General features: G+C 41.4%; 1 protein-coding gene across 4 annotated transcripts in view; it reads right to left on the bottom strand.

Moving 5' to 3' along the window:
• TMTC1 (transmembrane O-mannosyltransferase targeting cadherins 1) overlaps window positions 1-19,849 on the bottom strand; it is a 261,487-nt gene that overhangs the window by 74,727 nt on the left and 166,911 nt on the right. For 2 of the 4 annotated variants that reach the window (XM_007175694.2, XM_007175693.2), the window contains exons 9-10: window positions 14,470-14,591; window positions 554-721 (exon numbers count right to left, since the gene is read on the bottom strand). In XM_007175694.2, the coding sequence (XP_007175756.2) occupies window positions 554-721; window positions 14,470-14,591 (290 nt within the window). The remainder of the gene's footprint in view (window positions 1-553; window positions 722-14,469; window positions 14,592-19,849) is intronic. The other 2 variants (XM_057556024.1, XM_057556025.1) reach the window with 2 other exon arrangements.

Raw genomic sequence — 19,849 nt, 5'->3', positions numbered from 1 at the left:
CTATAAATTGGCATTGTTATATTCAGAAACAGCTTCTACACCACATAAAAAACTACCAGGAGACGAAAAAGTCTTTCATTTCCTTGCTCACAATTAATGTTCAAAACAAAGCAACTAGATTACAGAGCACAACTTAATATCCTGGAATATTCTGCATCTCTCTTCCTTCTTGCTGTGTGCTCACCTTTCTCATTCACTCAGCTGAACAATGCAATTAGACTTACTGACCAATCTTATTTTGCTTATGGCTGATTTTACAGCCCAGTTCATTATCAAGACTTTCCATCTCAATTCACAGACCCAGAAACCTTCCCATGAGCCTTATCTTCATTAATTCACTTACAGTGAGCTCCCGTAAAACTTTATATAATACCATTTAAAAAACTAAAGTTAAAACCCAAAATAAAATGACATCTTCCATTTAAAACTTTACTAAAAAACGTTTCTGGATTAATAAATATTGCCAGACCCATGTCGCCTCGTTTGTTTGGAAACAAATACGTCAGCAAAGAAATTAATGGGAAGAGATTCACTTTCATCCCTCCAGTCATACCTGAATAGGGACTCTCTCGACAGCCAAATTTCATTCTGTTTCATGGTTTTCCAGGAGAAGAGCAGCAGCAGCAGCACAGTGGACACGCTCAGGGTGGCAGCCCCACAGCGATGCAGCCACGTGCACAGCTTGCTCATTCCGTGCACGAAAAGGATGCAGTAGCCCATGCTGGAAAACAGGGCGGAGAAGCAGGTGACTTTGGGGTGCGATGGAGGCTCCTGAGTATTCCATCCCCCCATGCAACTCACTTTTCAAACAGAGCTTGTCCTGTGATAGAAAACACAGACATAACCCGTCCTGTCTGACACATTTCCATGTTAGAGCTCAAATGGGCTCCACCAGCACACTGGCTAGTTCTCTGGCACAAGTGTGGAGAACAACAGGTTCATCTTGCAGGCTCACGTTGCCCTGAATTTCCGCAGCTCAGGCATCCAGAAAAGTCCATCCTGTGTGTCTTGGGTCTTGACTGGACCCTCTGACCCAGGCTCCCTTATGTTCCTGACATTGTATAACCCTACTGGCACCACGTGTTCAAATTTGGACCCTGAGGCTTTGTGGGAGACAGTCCCTGGGGGGACTATCAGGTCCTGGAAGGGATGCTGGTCACCAAGGGGCATTGGTTTTGGTCTCCGGAAACGTGCCGCCTAGTGTATCCCCATTCTGGCCAAAATCCTTAACGCTGAAGGAAGATCCTCCCACAGGCCGGCTCCTGAGCCTTGCAGCGTGGAGCCTAGCACAGACAAGCTGCATTGATCCGATTCTCATGCTGATTCCGGCTCAGCTTTCCCAACAGACACGAAGCATCCCTCACGTTATCGGAGTGGGGCTTTGGCACATTGATATCACATCTCTAAAAGCGTTGGCTTGGTGGATGGAATGTGGTCCCTCCCATCATCTGTGCACCTGCAGAGAGGCTCCCTGCCTGCCCACTGGCCTCAGAAAAACACAAACATTTAGCCTGCACTCATTATGCTGTGTGTATTTTAGTCAAAACTCATTTCTTTCCAAAGACGATAATACAAATTATTATGGAATATTTTAACAATGAAGCAAGCTTGTGTAAAGAAATCCTATATTAGTCAGACACTAATACTATAAGAAGCCCTAAATTAATATAACTCATTTACTTGTTCAATTATTTATTTGTTCTCTCTCTAGTATGTGACTGGCAGTATGCTGAGCACTAAAAATACAATTATGAGTAAAACACAGATTATGTGCCTGCCACTGTTACAGGCAACAAGAACGTATCAGTGGATAAAACAATCATTCTTATCCTCCTGGAACTCACACGGATGGGACAACAGCCACCAAGCAAGTAAGACCCAGAGTAGGTCACACCAAATATGATACGTTAGGTGGAGAAAAATCAAGCAGGGAAGTGAAGGAGGGAGACCAGGAGGGGAAGGAAGGTGAGATATTCATATGGGCGGTCAGGGGAGGCCTCATTGAAAAGGTGACATGTGAAGAGCGTGCTGAAAGGCAGGGGTTGCACCCGGCAGGCACCCAGGTCGCCAGTGCCCACTCTCTACTCCCCCTGCCTTCGTAAAGCAGCACCTCTCAGGAGCAATGTTCATCGAGCACATCTTATGTGCCAAGCACATTTTCTACAGGAGCTCAGTTCATCCTTACATCCCTGGGGGTCACTGTTAGCGGCACTAAACTCCTGAAGACACTGAAGAAGAGAGGCGAACGCATTTGCTGAATTCGGTCACACAGCTCATGTCCAGTAGAGCAAAGACAAAAACCCCGGAATTCCGGATTCCAGAGCCCACACTCCAACTGCTGTCTTGACGTTGGGGTTCTGCCTTGACTGTCTGATTCCTGTGTTCCTCACACCTTATCACACAGCTTCACCTACTTCCTTCCCAATCACTCCATACACGACATCTCAATGGTCATTAACTGCCTCCTCGTAGGAAACAGCTGCCATCTGGCAGAGCGGTGGGGAAGGGAAATACTGGGATTCCAACAGCTCCAGAGCAACGGCCACAAAGTGGCAGAACACGAGGATAATGAAGATAACAGCAACCAAATTAGCTATTTTATACGTCTGCATGTTTGTTGAGTGCTCCCTACGTGTCGGGCACTGTGCTAAGATCTTTATGTGGGCCTGTCCAATATTTGTAGGGTCTGGAACAAGGACAGTACTGGCTTTAAATATATTACCTAATTAAAAAACTCAATCCTCAGTATCTCCCACTTCATAAGTGAGGAAACTAAAGCTTAGAGGACTTGAATAACTGGCCCACAGCTCCAAAAGCTAGGAGTAGAGTCAGATCAGAAGTCCCACGGCCCTAACCCTGTGCTATAATTCAGGAGTGGGCAAACTTTTTCTGTAAGAGGCCAGAGAGTAAATATTTCAGGTCATATGGCCTCTGTCCTTCCTAGTCAACTCTATCTTCATAGCAGGAAAGCAGCCATTGACACGTATGTAAACGAATGGGCATGGCTGTGTTCCAACAAAATGTATTTATAAAAACAGGCTTTGGGCCAGATTCCACTCACAGGCCACAGTTGTTGAGCCCTGCTACAGCCCAAACGAAGGAGAATACCATTCCTTCCACTCAGCACAGGCATTAGGATCAAGTAACACGATCATTTTCTTTCAGAAGTCCTTGTATTGACATACGGTTTAAAGAAATGTGAAGCCATATAAAATCATCTCCACTTAGGTTTGCAAATTTCTTAGAGGGTATCACATTCTTAAAAACTTGAACACAATATCAGAGATTAAGATGCTTCTCTATTATGACATTTCATCTTTCAACATCTGCTTTACTGCAGATCTCAGCCGCAGGGGGGTAGGACTGCTCTCTCCATTACTGGGGCAGGGCAAGTCCTCATCTTGAAAGTGGAAAATCAAGCAAATGAGAAACTACGTACTTTTCTGGCCTCCAGGGAAATGAAACCAGACTCCAGTTTGGCCTGCTTAACCTGGTTAGGGAAAATCTGGGCTCTGACCAGAGACCTCCACAGAGAGCCCAAAGGAGTCAGTGTAAACCACTGACAATTGACAACATCATAACCTGGAGAACCAAGAGCCCAGCTGGCTGCTGAATGGCTTAGCTTAGTATTGAGAAACATTTTCAAAGCATGCTTGAGAAGCACCACGGCTGTCCCAGAGAAAGCAGCACAGAGATGATCTCTTGTTCACAGGCCACAGGGATCTCCAATTTGAATGGATTTTACTGACAAGCTGCTCAGCCCACAGTGCTTATAAAAACTAAAGAAAGCTGCATCTCTCCTTTAAAACATGCAAATCCAAAGAGAATTGAATAGGAAATATCAATCAACAACGTCTGTCCTTTCAAATTTGAATAGAAAATGTTTAAACCTGTTGTTTGAGAACTTTGTGAGTTGTTAATCGTCGCGTAAATAGTACAAATGTACTTTCATGCTCTTAAGTGATAAGAGAACAACATTTTCCCTTCCCATTTACATCAACCCTGGAGAGATGATAATTTTCTATGACTGGGCCAAGCATTTTATGATGTTTGTTACGGCTTCACTTTTTGTTTAATTATATGCAGCAAAGAGAAGTTTTTTGCTATTATGTAGAATTGAAATTCTACCTTTTAACTTAACAAGCTCAAACAATCCACTGAGAGTATTTATTAATAGCATTAATGATACAAGACAGACACATTCTTCCTATTTTATTACTCTAAAAAATTCCCAACTTTAGATAGTTTGAAACATGTCCCTAATGAACCTCATGTTGCTGTTGAATCCCCATCTGGCAAATTATCTGACCTTCAGATCTTATTCTGGTCTCATGAATGTTGACCCCAAATGGTTAAACCATAAAGCCCTGGAACCGTAAGCCCCAAATAGGTGTTTGACGCTACAGCACAGGAAGCCCCAGGGAGACAATGGTGGCTCCTCAGATCAGATTGAACCTGGAAGCTGTTGGCTTCTGTGAGCCCAGACTCATTAGTGTCCCCATTTCTTGCCTTTTCTTTTTTATCTCAAACATTTGATGGATGGGGAAATTTCCCAGAAGACTGAATGCATTTGAATGTGAGAGTTTATTCACATTCCAAGAAAAAGGTATCTCTCGTGCATTTCCTTAGCTCCCCATCCTAGGGGTGCTGGGCTGGGTATGAAAAGCTTCTTTATATTTACTTCTCCGTAAATAGATTTGTTCTGTTCTTTTCTCGGCATTACCTATGGAGCAAACTGGGAGAAAAACGCCTTTGCTTTCACCTTCTGAGAGCCTGCTAATTCTCTTTTACCTCTTTGAAGATGACATGCTTCCTCTCAACCTCCTAGCTCACCTACCAGCTCTAAAATTTATGAGACCTCCGGTGGTAAGTAAGGCAGGGTCTGGATCAGAAAAAACCCCGTTTGCCTCTCAATTCTGACACTTACTGTTGTTTGATTTCAGACAAATTATTTATTGCCTGGTTCTTAATTTTCTTATTTTGTAAAAGGGAATAATAATTTTACACTGTGCACAATTGATGATACACACTAAACAATAAATAACATTAATATTATGTTATAATAATATTATTATTATTAGGGCATTATTTTCTGCTAAATACAGTAGAAGGCAGGAAATGTGCAAAGTTTACATGTATTCCAGGTGGAAACAGATAACTCTGTATTTGGCTCCTGTAAGTGTAGTAACTTCCTAAGGTAACTAGAGCACTACTAGGTGCAATGGAACAAAAGTGTTCTAGTGCAGACTTTAAGTTTGGGGGTTTGCAGTGAGGAAAAGGATTTCATTGGAGAATAAAGAGTCTAGAACTGGGTCTAGAGAGCTGGGTTCTTCTCTGACACTGGTGAGCTCTGTGAGACAGATTTACTTACAGAGCCTTATCGGGCCTTAGTTGTTTGTATTACAAGGGCTAAATATTGCCTGCCTTCAAGGCAGCTTAAAATGCAGCTACCTTGAAAGGTTGTTGCATGGAGTAAATGAAATAATATATGTGGGTGTGTTCTGTGAACTGAATACAAGGTATCAGTGTTCTCAAGGGCAGTGTCTATGTGTTCATGTGTGTATTACTAAATCAATAAAATATGTGATAGATCTGTAAATACACCTCAAGAAACCTAGTTTATCGAAGTCCAGATTGACCCAAACTGTCTAATCTACAGGACAATTGTAAGTCTTTTAGGAGCATCCACCAAGAACACCCTTAAAACTTCAAAATACCTTGTATGATACTGTTGGCTTCTGAAAGGTATGACTCATACATCATTTTTATAGAACAAAATACTACAGAAAATAAGGTACACTGGTCATATGTGAAATACGTATGGCCATATATTTAAGTTAATGAACATTCATAAACCTCGACCACAGAAAGCACTAAGCAAATCTTCCCTTAGATCCATTTCAAATCTTTCTCTATTCTGTCTATCTTTGTGAAAGTGAAGGAAATGCAAAGTATAAACTCTTCGGTGAATGAATGCATAATGAAGAAGCTTTTGTATTCAACTTTGATAAGAAATAAAGCATTAACTGTTTGGAAGTTCGGGCCAGTTTTAAGGATAGAGTACTGTTTTATTCATTTTTGCAGGCTAAGCACCGGCATGTAAGAGGGGCTGCTTCCGAAGTGTGATTGAACATTGCGGTGGAAGTTATCAGAAACTAACATGGAAACAAAAGTGAACTTAAAAATGAATCAATGCAAGCCGAGCCCAAAGATGACTTATCACCAGGAGTACTGTCCATACTCAGGGTGCAGTGTTTCCCTTTGCAGGCACCTTCACCCGAGCCTGGCTTACTTCCCTCTCAGCCTGGTTCCAGTAGCCACAACCAAATTTTCCATCTGGGCCTGAGAGGCCTTTTGGCCAAAGCCAACCACCTCCCAAGTCACTCTGAATCTACTTCTAAAAAGTCAGAAAACCAACCTTCTCAACCCTCGTACAGTATACTCAGCTCTAGGACCTGAATTCTGCTATTTCTTCTTCCATAAACCACCATATTCTAGAGTCAGGCATCTTCACTTTTGAAGCAAAGGCATTAATGGACAATTCACTAGTTGTTGCCGTCCCCTCATCTCTTCCACTGTATTAACACAGACCTGACTGTACAGGCTGTGTCATATGTCCAGTGTTCTTTAGTTTTCTACAATACTCTCTAATGAAGCATCTATTGTTCTGGGTATTATGAGAAAACACAAACATACAAAATGGTGGTCCCGACTCTCATGAGGGCAAGATAATCCAGGTTTCTAAAAGAGTGGGGAGGATATTTTAAGATTACTAAAATTTGTATAAGAAGTCACTGGTTTGAGATGTATTTCCCAGCACAGAATCCAAGAGCAAAGGAAAGAAACAGATTCACTAATAACGACAAGGGGTCTTAATGGAAGGGAGGTTGAAATGGCAACACTTAAATCCATTCACACCCTCCAGGCAGGTGACTGGGTGTGTGACACCCACAAGCTAGTCTCTCCTCCCCTCCCAGGGGCACGTTTCATAACCTCCTCCAGTATTATGTTTCAGAATGCTAGTCTGCTAAGCTCGGGGTGTTCACTTTTTTAAAAAATGAGATATAAGTGACATATGACGTCATATTAGTGTCAGGTGTACAACATCATGATTTGATATTTCTGTATATTGCAAAATGAGCACCAGAATAACTCTAGTTAACACACCTCACCTCACAGTTACGATTTTTTTTCCTTGTGATGAGAACTTTTAATATCTAATTCTCTTAGCAACTTTCAAACATACAATACAGTATTATTAACTAAACATTACATGCCCAGGACTTATTTAACTTATAATTGGAAGTTTGTGCCTTTTGACCCCCTTCACCCATTTTGCCCACCCCTCATTCCCTGATTCTGGCAACCACCAATCTGTTCTCATTGTCCGTGAGCTGAGTTTTTTTTTTTTTTTTTTTCCTTTGGGGTTGTTCACTTTTGAGCGCATGAGATTAAAAAAGAAACAAAGAGGTTTATCGTACTGAAGGAGGAGGGGGAAAAGGGCTGGGAAGGAGAGGCCTATACTCTGTTACTTTGATTTCCTTCCACTTTTGACTCACCCAATCTCCTCATTTGTACAAGGCAGACTGAAATAATGACTTGCAATTACCTAGCATAGCTTACAGCAATTTGCTCATTTATTATTCCATTTAGTCTCATCTGAATTCAGATTCTACACTCCAAATTTTACGTTCAAATCCTGGTTTCCAAGACATTTGCTGTTCTCCATTAAGGACTCAGACATAAACATTCATCTTTTATAACTAACAGGGTTCTCTAACATTAAGGCCATGATTCCAGTCTAGTAAATAACTGTTCAAGTTGATCCTCACCTTGTGCCATTGGCTGAGCACAACAATTAATTGAGCAATTAATTAATTGTGCAGTTAATTGAGCACAACAGACTGGCCAACTGATCCTCAGCCCGTGAGCGCACTGACCTCCCCGCAGCTCACTCACTCTCACCACTGCTCTGTTCTGTGCGACCTACAATCTCCAGTTTTGTAACACAGTCAGTTGAGTCTCTCAGCGAAGTCCTGCTGCTTCCTTCCTGGAAGGAAGCACTCATACAGCACTCACCCTCACCATGACCTGGTGACTGTTAACCAAGTCCTGTGCAGCCCCAGGACCCTCCCTACCTGGGCACTGCCCTGCAGAGCAGCCCTCACCGGACAAGCTCTACCTCCCAGATCTCATTCCTCTTCTGAGTTCAGGTCTCAAGGGGCTGAACACATTGAAGTCAAACCTTCCCATCCTTACCCCATGGTATTCTGAGGAACAACTTTAATGGACTTTTGAAAACCCAGTGTAGGGGGACAGAGGGACACACTGGGCTCAGTACCAGTCACCCTGTGAGCAACCTCACCTGTGCTCTGAGCCCGGTTTAGATATTAGGCTTCAGCACAATTCCTGAGTCTCTCCCCGCAACTTGATACGGATACACAGACGTCTGACCTGTCGTCCTGGCTGCAGCCTCTCCTGATTAGCTGCCCGCACCTGTCGCCCCATGGACGGGGCGTCTGCCATTGCTCCTGTCGCCCCGCCCCAGTGCTTAGGCTCCGACTTCCTACCGGCACATACCCCTTACTGCTGCTTGCCCACGGGAACCTCTAAGCAGCACACGTTCCTGCTGCTCATGAGGACACCCTATCAGCTCACCAAGGAGGCCCCACACCAGGGCTGCCCAGACCGTCCCCCAGTGCCCACTGCCAGGCCCTTCAGAGAGCCTGTCCTCACGGCAGATGAACTTCCTGCTGCTCCTGCCTCCCCCCAGGGGACACGTCTCCCTTCCCCTACTTGGGCATCTTGCTGAAACTGAGCAGGACGAATATGTGTTTCACATCTTAAGAGGAAAAATTCATGCTTTCCACAAGGTTATTCTAAGGCACAAAGAGTTGAACTTGGGAGCTGAAAGGGACCTTCGAGACCATGCAGCACTATGGTAACTGGAGTTCAGATTTCCCAAACCAGCAAAATGTCCAAAAGGAGGGAGTTGGGTGGGGGAGGAGGAACTAATGGAGGGCTGTATATCCCCTCCTGCTCTCATCATGCAGGAAGAGAAAGGATATTTTAATACCAAAAATATAGGAAGCATATAATTTCATAATTTTTTAAATGAACAGATCTAACTTTATGAAAAACTCACTGCATTATCTTTCTTTCTCTCCTCACCCCCCAATTTGGCCAGTGCAGGGACAACCATGGCACGAAGGTCTAAGCAACATTAGGGGATTACCGGGCAAGGCCAACACTCAGGTTTTACAGATACGAAAGTGATTCCCCCAGCACAGCCAGGCAGCGCAGGACAGACTGGGCCGTGTTGATTCCCAGGTCAGTTCTCCTTCTACTGGATTTGCTAAAGTAAGGTTTTATTGATATCAAATTATTTCTCTGATGATTTGAGTATTTGGCAAAACTTTGATTCGCTCTCAAATAATCATCACTCTCTTCCAGCAGCTCTGAAGGAGCATATGCATAGATGGCTCATTAGTAGGGGTCCCCAGTGTCAGATAACAGGGGTAGTGTTCTTTCAGAGGTGACATTTCTCACTTTGCATCCTGAGGAATAAATGCTGCAGTACTGTTTCAATAGCAACCTGTGTAAGATTAAAAATTCCATTTAGAATTAATAGGTGTGATTTGAAGGTATTTCTCAAAATTGAATATGGAAAAGAGTCACTTGTCTTCCATTTCTCCATGTCTGATGTGTCCATTAGCTTAGGAACTATACCACACAAATGGCATCTCTTGCTAAGAGTAGGGCCATTTAAAATTTTTCTTTCTTCCCTCAAACACAGGTTGTCTAACTTCTCCTTCTGTGGTCCCAGTTATTCTTGATCAGTTCCATCCACATTATTGGTTCTGCCTTCACTTACTACTGTCCGTTCTTTTCCAGTCTCCACTCATTCATGTTTTCTTAAAGTAGTTTAGGAATTTGCTCTTTGGCACTGAAGCAAATAAATCACCCTTAATCTGGCATGTGAATGGATCTCTGATCACACTCTACAACTTTATTTGAGAGCTCTCAACAACTATTTCTGCTTCATCGATTCTAAGAAATTTTAGTCCTTTGAAGCATTCTAATGTGGTTTTTATAAAATACAAAAAAGTAGCCATTAAATTATATGCTTCTCTTGAGATAAGAATAAGAGATCAAAACTTCTGTGAAAGAATGATTTAAGCCCCAAACTCTCCTGCCTGTTCAAAAAGGACATCCATAAAATTGGCATTTATCACCAGAAGAAAAGATTATTCCAATTTCTTTTGGTGGTAAAACTCTGACCCTAAAGCCATGCAGTGCCAAATAAATTGCCCATTTCTGTCCCTTTTATCCACAGATTTCAAAGTGCAAGTGAGAGGCAGGTGATATTTTGGGTCTGTGCTAGGTTAGGATGGAGGGAGAACAGAAGCTAGAAGATTTAAGTGGCTTGTTCATTGTCAGGCAGAAAGGCGGAGGATGAAAGAGCACTGTTGGTCCGACTCATTCTGGGCTTTTCTTGTAAAATGGCCAAACCAGCTCCCTGGGATATTTTAATACCAAAAATATAGGAAACTCGCCTGGGCTTCAGTGAGGGTGGACACGACCTCTATAGTGTTCATGGATGGGATCCCAAGGCTGGAAACTGGCTCCTTACCTTGAACATTTAATGAGTAGGAAGTTCACCTACCAACTGAGCTTTTTATTTCATCTTCCTCTTGTTTGCCGAAGTTTTCGAGACAACACGGATTTTCTGCATAAAGATGATGATCTGAGTTTTCAAGAAAGCCACAGAGTACATGTTTTCCTCAAAGCACTTGGGTACAAATGCTATGGAGAATGGCTCTTTCTTGGAAAGGTCAGTAATGGAAGGAGAGCCATGCAGAGAAGATTCCCGTGTGTATAAAAGGCTTGGTTGGACACGTTCTTCAGCATCGTGGAAGCCAGCGTGTAGGTTTATTAAATACACCGGGCATCACCTGGTGCTCTGGCACCTTCCAAGGAATGCCTGCAGCATCTGCAGCATTCTCTGCAGCCCTGAGGAAGATTCCAGCAGCTCCTTACCCAACTGTCTACCATTCTCCACTGAGACGGGGGTGGCTGGTCTCTGCTGGGTAAAATCTTTTTTGGAGAAAGTCCCCGTTTTCATGAAAACTGTCAGCATGTATAAACTGCCTCCGATGAAGTCATTAGAAACTCTCTAAAGCCACAGCACAGAAGTTTCCCCACATAGGTTTTGATTTCTGACTCAGCTGCACAATTTTAGATAACAATGGAATCCAGCACCATAATTAAAACGGCTCCCTTGTGGTGCTACTTACAACAATGACTGTGAAGGAAGGCTGGGGTTTGTGAGAGGTGCAATGGCTCTCTCAAAAACTCCCCGGCTTCCTCCAACCCCAGTTCCCCCAAATTTGAGTTAAACTCTCAGGTTTGTGCTCAGAGCTGTGTACCTGGACTAGTGACATGCCCTCTTCATTAGCCTCCAGGACCATCTCTAAGGGGCAGGAGACACCTCCACCTCCTTGTCACATGGCCTTGGCATCTGCCAAGACCACAGCTCTGGAGGGGGAAAGAGGCCTGGCTGGGCACAGTGATGATATGGATATGAACCCAGGAGACGCTGGGCAGTAAAGACAAACCCTCGGAAAATGATGGGTGCTTGACATCAGCACTATGATGCATAGATGTGGGAACTTGGAGAGAAAAGGACAGCCATCTTTTTAATGAAGACCGGTTTCCTGAAATTGATTTTGGATGACTCTGCACCAAGTTTGCCAAATGCAGCAAAATCCAAATAGGTTCTGAGAGGCAGGCACTTGCTCTTGGTAATATTGATGTTTTCTTTATATTTCAAACTTTTATTTTAATCCAAATCAGCTTATTCCTAGTGGAAAAAGGGCAGGGCATGACTTTGTCTATTTTAGAGAAAAGAAATGGAGTTACAAAAAGGTCTATTGAAGATATGGCAGCATAGGAAGAGCCAGAGCTGGCATGATTCTGTGGGTGTTTGGAGGACACACCTACCGGGGCGACAGAAATCCCTGACTTTAAATAAGACAGCTCACAAATGGCTGATGACAATATTATGGGCTTCTATAATGTTTACCTAAGGCTCTCTTCCAGAAGAATGAAATTTAACCTCTTGTTTAAAATTCCAGCCCTTTATTTCCTCAAAAAATTTTCTTTTGTATTTGGATTAGAAAAGCTTACCACACATGCACTCAGAACCCCAAGTGCTGTGGATTCAGATCTCAGGACTCTTCAAAGTATCCAGCGCTGATTTCCAAATGGAGTTGAGCTGAAAGTACTTTACTATGTTCATATTTTCTTCATCTTTTTCAATTGAGGAGAATACTAAGACGTTACTATCAGAGAAGCAATATAACCTGGAAGGTGCCAGATCTGTCAGCAGACAAGGATCTCTATTCCACTGCTTTGCCACTTACTAGCTATGTCACTTGGGCAAGTTATTTAACCTCTCAGAGCCCAGGCTTTACTTTTGTAAAATGGGTATAATGGTATTAGCTACATCAGAAAGCTGATATCAACAATAACACTTGCTATTTATTGATCATGTACAATATAAAGCATTTTATAAGTTTTTTATACAAAACATTTTTATAAATGACCATCTCATTTAATGCCATTAAAATCTCACTGAGTTGGGTGCTATTATCTTCATTTGACACAGATGAGGAAACAGAGGCTTTGTGACATCACACTCATGTCACACTCTGACTGCAGGAACATGCTATGAACCACCACATACAGCATGAATTAACTGATAAAATAAATATAACATGCTTAGCACAGTGACTGACATATAATAAAGGTTCAATAAAAGTTTTGATACAATTAATGCTTACTGAGTATGATACTATTTTAAAGAATATCCAGATCTGTTAAACGTTTAGAGTGGAAGACACCATTTTGTTTTTAATCAGCAGTTAATAAACTCTTTGAGGGCAAAAAAACTGAGATTCACTTATTTTTGCAGCCTCAGATTCTAGTAGAGCATGCCTGGGACAGACGCTCTGTGAATATCTGTTAAGTGAAGAATAAATACAGACTCCACTTGCAATCAGGAGTCCTACAGACAAAACCTGACTGAAGCCACTCTCAGCTGCTCTAAGCAAAAACACATCTAGAACAGACACTGAGGTCCTCCTTTGCCCTCCATATTCCTCAGTACTGGCAAGCCCTCGTAGCCTGTTGTTTTAAGGCAATATAGAATGCAAAGAAATTTTGTATTTTTGTCCTCATCAAATAGTTTTTATCAAGAAATAATCTCCTTCCCAAACTGTGCTGGAGACACATAAAGAAAATTAAGGGCCACCCTCTCCTTAACCAAGTCAAAACAAGTCTTAAGAAAGCTGTTAGGTACTTACTTTGGGGGGAATTGAAGGTTATGAAATTCATTTCTAATTATATGCATTTTAAAATTTCTAACTCAATATCCATAAATGAAATAAATTTTATTATTTAATACTTAAATTAATTTCATTTAAATTAAGTTTAAAATTAACTTAAATTTCTAACTCAAAATGAAGAAATAAAAAAGAATAATTTCCTGATAATATTTTGGTTTACTGTATTTATTTTGTTGCCTTTTAGAAAAGTTCATTCTTGGGACTTCCCCAGTGGTCCAGTGGTTAAGACTCTGCCTTCCAATGCAGGGGGCATGGGTTTGATCCCTGGTCGGTGAACTAAGATCCCACATGCTGTGTGGTGTGGCCAAAAAAATAATAATAATAAAATAAAAAATAAAAAGGTCTTAAAAAAAATTTAAAAAATAGAAAAGTTCATTCTTATGTATAATTCGTAAAATTACTTAATTTTAGGAAGCTTAATAAAATCCTTATTTTAAAAATGAGCAAACATGGGTGCAAAAAAAAAAATCTTCATGTGCTACTGAAGGTCACACAATGGATAAACGGCAGAACCATTTCAGGGACATTTCCAGGCTTTTGAAAAGAAACACGGCCTTGGAATGCTGACATTTGAATAAGACAAGAGAACAGACAAGCTTCAGCATGATTCACATATTCAGAGCTAAGTGGCATTATGTAATCATACATGTCTGAATGCCCTTTATAATTTTAACCAATTTTTTTCTTAAGGACAAGTTTCCTTCAGATTGTTCCTATTTTTAAATTAAAGAACAAAGAGAGAGAAAGAAGATAGAAGTTATTAAAATCATGCTGCTTAACACAGTTAATAATTTTATCCAAATCAACAAATATTTCTAGAAAGTTACTATAATTATGTTTAATAAACACAGATACTTGAACAAAGAAGTGGTAAATGATTGCTGCTAAAATTCTGAATATATTCTGGTCAGTATTCTCATCCAACTTCCTCTTCGGCTGTTTTTAAAGCTGGGGTAATAAACACCTTAGCTCTGCAAAGATCTGCCATACACACAAAGAACGGTCTCTCTGGAGCCATCAGTGTTGGTCTCGTAAAGAGGAATCCAGGAGCAGTAATTACCTAGGCATGTATAGGACTCTCTCGGCCACCACGAAACCCACCCTGAAGAAGAGGTTGCTGGCTGGGATGAACGGGAAAACCAGGAACAACAAGCCCACCAAAACTTCCCTGTTCTCCAGTCTCTGAAACACACAATAGTGGAGGACAAATTAATTTGGGTTTAATTCCACTTCTGTCAGCATTTAACCATCTCTTTCATTTTCAACTTCTCATTGAAGGAATGAATAAATTAGACCAATGTAAACCTTTTGATTAGTGTGCTGAATTCATCAGAGAAAGCCCTCAGGCTAAAACCTCTGGCTCATGGAAATATTCGCATGTACCCCTGACACACATTTACTACCCAGCACATCTGCTATTTGCCTAACATGACCAGTGACCATTACTCCTTATTCTGGGCTGGCCTTACAGCCATCCTGCTTCTTGGTCTGGCTCCTTTTAGAGTCCCTGTACCCCCAGGCAACTCATTCCAGGGAGCAAAGCAGCTGAGTGGGATCAATCTCACTAAGGCATAATGGAGAATTTTTGTCCTCTCAGAAACAGAACACATTAAAAGCAAAAAAAACAAAAACAACAAAGAAGAAGAAGAAAAAAAAAACCCCACACAAAGCCTACCAGGAGAGGCAAAGCTTAGCATGAACGAAATTAAATGCAAATGGTGAAATGTGGGGCACCAATGAGGGAGATCATTTGAGCTGAGGTGTTTTTAGCATCTTTCCAAATAAGCCAGTAAGCAAGTATTTATTCCACGAAATTTTTTGGAATCAAAATTCATTACAATAAATCATTAAACTGACAGAACACCTTTCTCTTACATTGTATATATTAATTTGTAAAGATTTTTGTCACTTATAATTAACATAAAATATTTCTATTTATTACTAATAATATGTTGTAATGGGCACTGTAAAAGCTAGTGTGTATTTCCAAATAGACATATTTGAAGGAAAGCCTATTTAAAACAAACCTAAATGTTTTGGATGGTATTATTTTTTCTTTTTAAAAAAAGTTTAAGAGGAAAACCAAATAGAACTTTCCATGTTACAGTTTTAAATTTTTGCTTATAAACATTTTAAATAGCCTATTACTTTTAATAATTGTGAAAGACTAAACAAAAGAATTTCAAAAACATAAATAAGATTCCCTAATACAAACTACTAATATTTTTAAGTAGACAAAGTAAAAGATTTCCAACATCTTGAGACATTTGTCACTTGGATTTTATTAAAATCTTTGTTTTGCTGACTACAAAATATTGAATAATAAAGTTTCTAAGAGCAATTCCATATGAACAAATGTGATTTGGACAATTTCCTTTAAAAGTAAGGGAACGTAAGTAATGATCTCATTTTTTACCTAGAGTAACCACACTCTTTAGAATTAAAAGATGAAAGAAGAAGAAAAAATTTTGCATAACAAGCCTTCAACTCAAATGGATGCAATAATGTTATATTTTCTATGACCCACTTAAATTGAAGGAAAAAAACAGGTGAGAAGTAACAAGTTCATTATATTTAAAAACTGCAAGCTGTCTTTGTAACTTAGATTTTTCTTTCAGTTTACAGTGTATGTTTCAGTCCAAGAATTTAAAGTTTATAGAATTTTTAAAAGAACAAACACCCTCATAAGAATTCTGTAATATGAAGGCAAATATTTCTTGACAAAGCTGAAAATAAATCCCAGAGAATGAGCACCTTGTCAAGCGTTGCTCATGAACTCTGAGCCTATTATTGATGTTCTCTTTTTATAGGTGCACTTTTATTTTTCAGAGATAGTTGACTTTTTTGGACACTTTTCAAAAACTGCAATACTTTTACAGAAGTATTCATGTGGCTTCCCAGAAAGATTTGTAAAGAGAATGTAATACCCCCTATTAATTAATCCTAAGCATTAAGACAAGGGCAGGGGTTAAGAGAATTCTGACCAGGTCACCATCCAGGTCCCTGGACCGTGTTTTACCCAGTGAGGCGCCTCCCCACCTCGTTGCGGTAATTGGAGATCAGCACTCACTGCGGATCTGAAAGAGGTGTCGCCTTCACACCCCCAGTGTCACCCCTTGCTGCCTGACCGAAGGTCCTTCCTCACTGTGGTGTCATACGTTTCTGGCCTTTACTCAGCAGAAGCCCGAGCTGGGGAGCCAGTAGGTCGGGAGGAGCCAGGTGTCCGGGGAGCACAGAGGGCCCCTCGGCCTCCTCCCTCCCCAATCCCGGAGCCCCTGCAGCAGGTGGTCCCGAGAGCTGCTGCAGCTGCTGGAGATGCAGAGATGGGGCTGCAGGCTCCAGGCACGGCCTTTATTCCCTTCCGGGCCCTCATCCCAGTTGTGATTACATATTTATCTGTGTGCTCACTGTCTTTAATTAATGTCTCCCCCAGACTCTAAGCTCCATGAGGACAGGAGCTGCTCAGTTGTGTTCAGTGGCATGTGGTTTGTGCTCAGCTCGGTGTCTGGCACTTAGTGAGTGTTTAGAAATATTTGTTGAATAAATCAATAAATGAATAAATGTTCCATGTGAGAGAGAAAACTGGGTGTGAGAAGGGGAGAGGACAGAGAGGGCTTCCTGGTGGAGGGGACAATCTGGGGTTGAAAATTGAATGAATGCTCACAAGGTAGATGTGGTGGGCTTGGGGAGGGGGAGGGGGTCACAGCGAGGTGCATTCGGGCAGAAGATACAGAATGTACAAAGCAGGGAATAACCCTGGACATGTTGACAGGTGACAAATCATCAGGGTGTTGTATGCTCTGTGTGGAGTTGACTTTTACCTACAGGCAACAAGGATGGAGTAAAGGGTCCCACACGCATAGAAAGAAAAGCAAGTCAGTGTCCAGAAGCTGATGTCCATGTTCCAGTTGTGGCCCTGCCACCACTAGTCACCTTGAGCAGGAATGAAATTAGCCCTTCCCTGCCTCAACTATTAAATGAGGTAAGTGAGGCTCCCAGCTCAGCACAGCTGGATCAACACAAAGGTTTCTTGATCAGAGAGAAAGTCCACGTCATTGGAGTTGTGAGCTTAGAGGCTACCACTCCGCATTGCTACCAGAGGGGCTGTCTTATGCGGTGTTTTTCTTTGCTTTCAAAACATTCAACTGAAGACAGTGGCACAGCGCCCAAACTCAATGAAGTTTCACTATTTATCTCAAGAAAAATAATATTCATGAAAAAAATTCTTGAGTCTCAAATTAAGCTGATGATAATCTTCTCTCCTCCCCATTCAGTCAAGAGAGATAGAAAATATTCAAGAATATATTTCTTTAAACTGTAAGTTGATCAGCCAAGCAGAAAGTTGTAAAGTTAGGGAAAAAATATGTCATGAACATGGCTGAATTTCCTAGAATGAGAAAGACTGGGAGAGAATCCAATTTTGTGTCCTGTGGATCACAGATGTGACAAAGTTGGCTAAATAATTCATAGCTTATTTCAGCCTAACAGATACAGATGAAACGCAAACAGAATATGAGTGGGGGAAAAAGAGAAAATGTGTGGCATTTTCCAAAGTACACAGAGTGCATTCATTTCTAGGAAAAGAGGCAAATGGAAATTTATTCCAAATACACTAGGGGGTGAAAAGACATGAGAATTAAAACAGCTAATAATACAGCCAATAATAACACACATTATTCGTTTGATTAACTGTGCAACTTCAGACAAATTAATTTACTTCTCTGAGTTTTAATTTGATGATCAAAAACAAAAAAGAGGTTACTGATACTTATTGTGTCTGTAGGAAAAATGTGTGATAGATTCACTCTGATAGGTGTTAGGCTTGACCTTTTTCCCTGGCTCGGGAGGATACAGAAAAGCATTCCCCTGAGCTGCAAAGAGATAAAAATCCCTTAACATACCTCTTAGGGTGCCCAGAGAATTACGCGGTCACCATCGGCACAGTCACGCATCTGAGCAAGCCGCTAATGGAAAAGCAGTGAGCTTCTCAGAAACATAAATTACCTCAGAGGAGCCCCAGCTGCAGACTCTGAGTCTAGCCTGGTTGCTTCTGGTTTATCCCATCCCCTTCCGACTCCCGGCTTCCTTTTCAAAGAACAAGTCATAGGTGAGGACACATACACAAGCACACAGCCAGATACACACACACACACACAGATACACGCATGTGCACGTGGCCAGCAGTGTGTGGATGAGTGGTCATGAGAAGAGGATGCCTGCCTGTCCCATTCAACCCAGACAACATCTACTGCAGGCTGCTCCCTTCCAGAGCAGCAGAGAACAGGCCTCATTACAGTAATTATTACCATCATTCCTATCGTCGTGTTTTCTCTCACCTCTAAACAGGTCTCAGATAAATAATACAGCGCATCAGCATGTTCTTACAGTTCTGCGTAGAGCACAGTTATATTTCAATCCTAAGGATGTATTTGGCAGCTCTAGACTCTAGCTGTCTGCATCTAATTTATCAGTTTCAGGGAAGTTGATGACAGTAAAGCTCCCTCTTCAGCCCTGGGAGTAAGGCATTTCCAAGCTGACAACTGGCAGGGCTGCATACTTACCAGGCCCTCTTTTCTCATCTGTTTATGGCTCTACTTCCTCCATTAGACTATGCCTTCCTTGATGGGAGTCACCGTCTCACTTAGATTTATCCAGATACCTGGCACATACATAATTGGCATTCAGCGAACTGTGTTGCAATAAGAAAGATTCGTGATGGAAGTTGCATATACATCACCGGGGTTCATTTTAGAGACTTCTCACTAAGGAAAACTTGCACTTTTGGTAACCCTCTGAAACACAGTATTTGCAGTGTTAATTTGGGGTGAGAAGTCCTTGAACATCCAAAGTATCTCACGAGGGTCTGACAGGGCTGACTGACAGCAGTGAGGTACTTTTAATCAGGATACATGCATACCTTCTACGTCTCTCTAATTGCATTCATTGCTACTAAATACTACTTGGTCTCGCAAGGTCGTGGGACGTTTCTGCTTAGGAAAAGTGACATCTTTCACATTACTGAAATTCAATTTTAATTTTGTGAATATTTCAATGTATTAAAATAGTCAATAATTTATCACTATTATTATTATTATGGAAATTCTTTTTAACTGAGGAAGGCAAGTTACTTAATCAATTTAAATCCCCACTGCTTTATCTGACTGCACGGTACTGCCTCATCTCTTGTTCTGAATCCCAGATACTCCACTGGGGGTGCTGGGCAGTGAGCTAGGCTCATTCTCTTGCTAAGTGACTCCCAAATTGCCACCCTGTAGCAAGCAACCCAAACTTATGCCAGTTTAAAAAATTCTATTTAATCTTCACAACAATTCTGTGGAGTTGAATATTATTATCCTTGTTGTAAACTCAAATGCCTGAGACCTTTGGGTCCGTCACAGTAACTGCAACTGCAAATCAGCAAAACTGTATTGTGTTATTTC

Source organism: Balaenoptera acutorostrata, chromosome 11 (genome assembly GCF_949987535.1).
Source record: "Balaenoptera acutorostrata chromosome 11, mBalAcu1.1, whole genome shotgun sequence".
Taxonomy (NCBI): domain Eukaryota; kingdom Metazoa; phylum Chordata; class Mammalia; order Artiodactyla; family Balaenopteridae; genus Balaenoptera; species Balaenoptera acutorostrata.
Note: the sequence above shows the minus strand (reverse complement) of the source record. Positions and strands in the feature narration are given on the sequence as shown.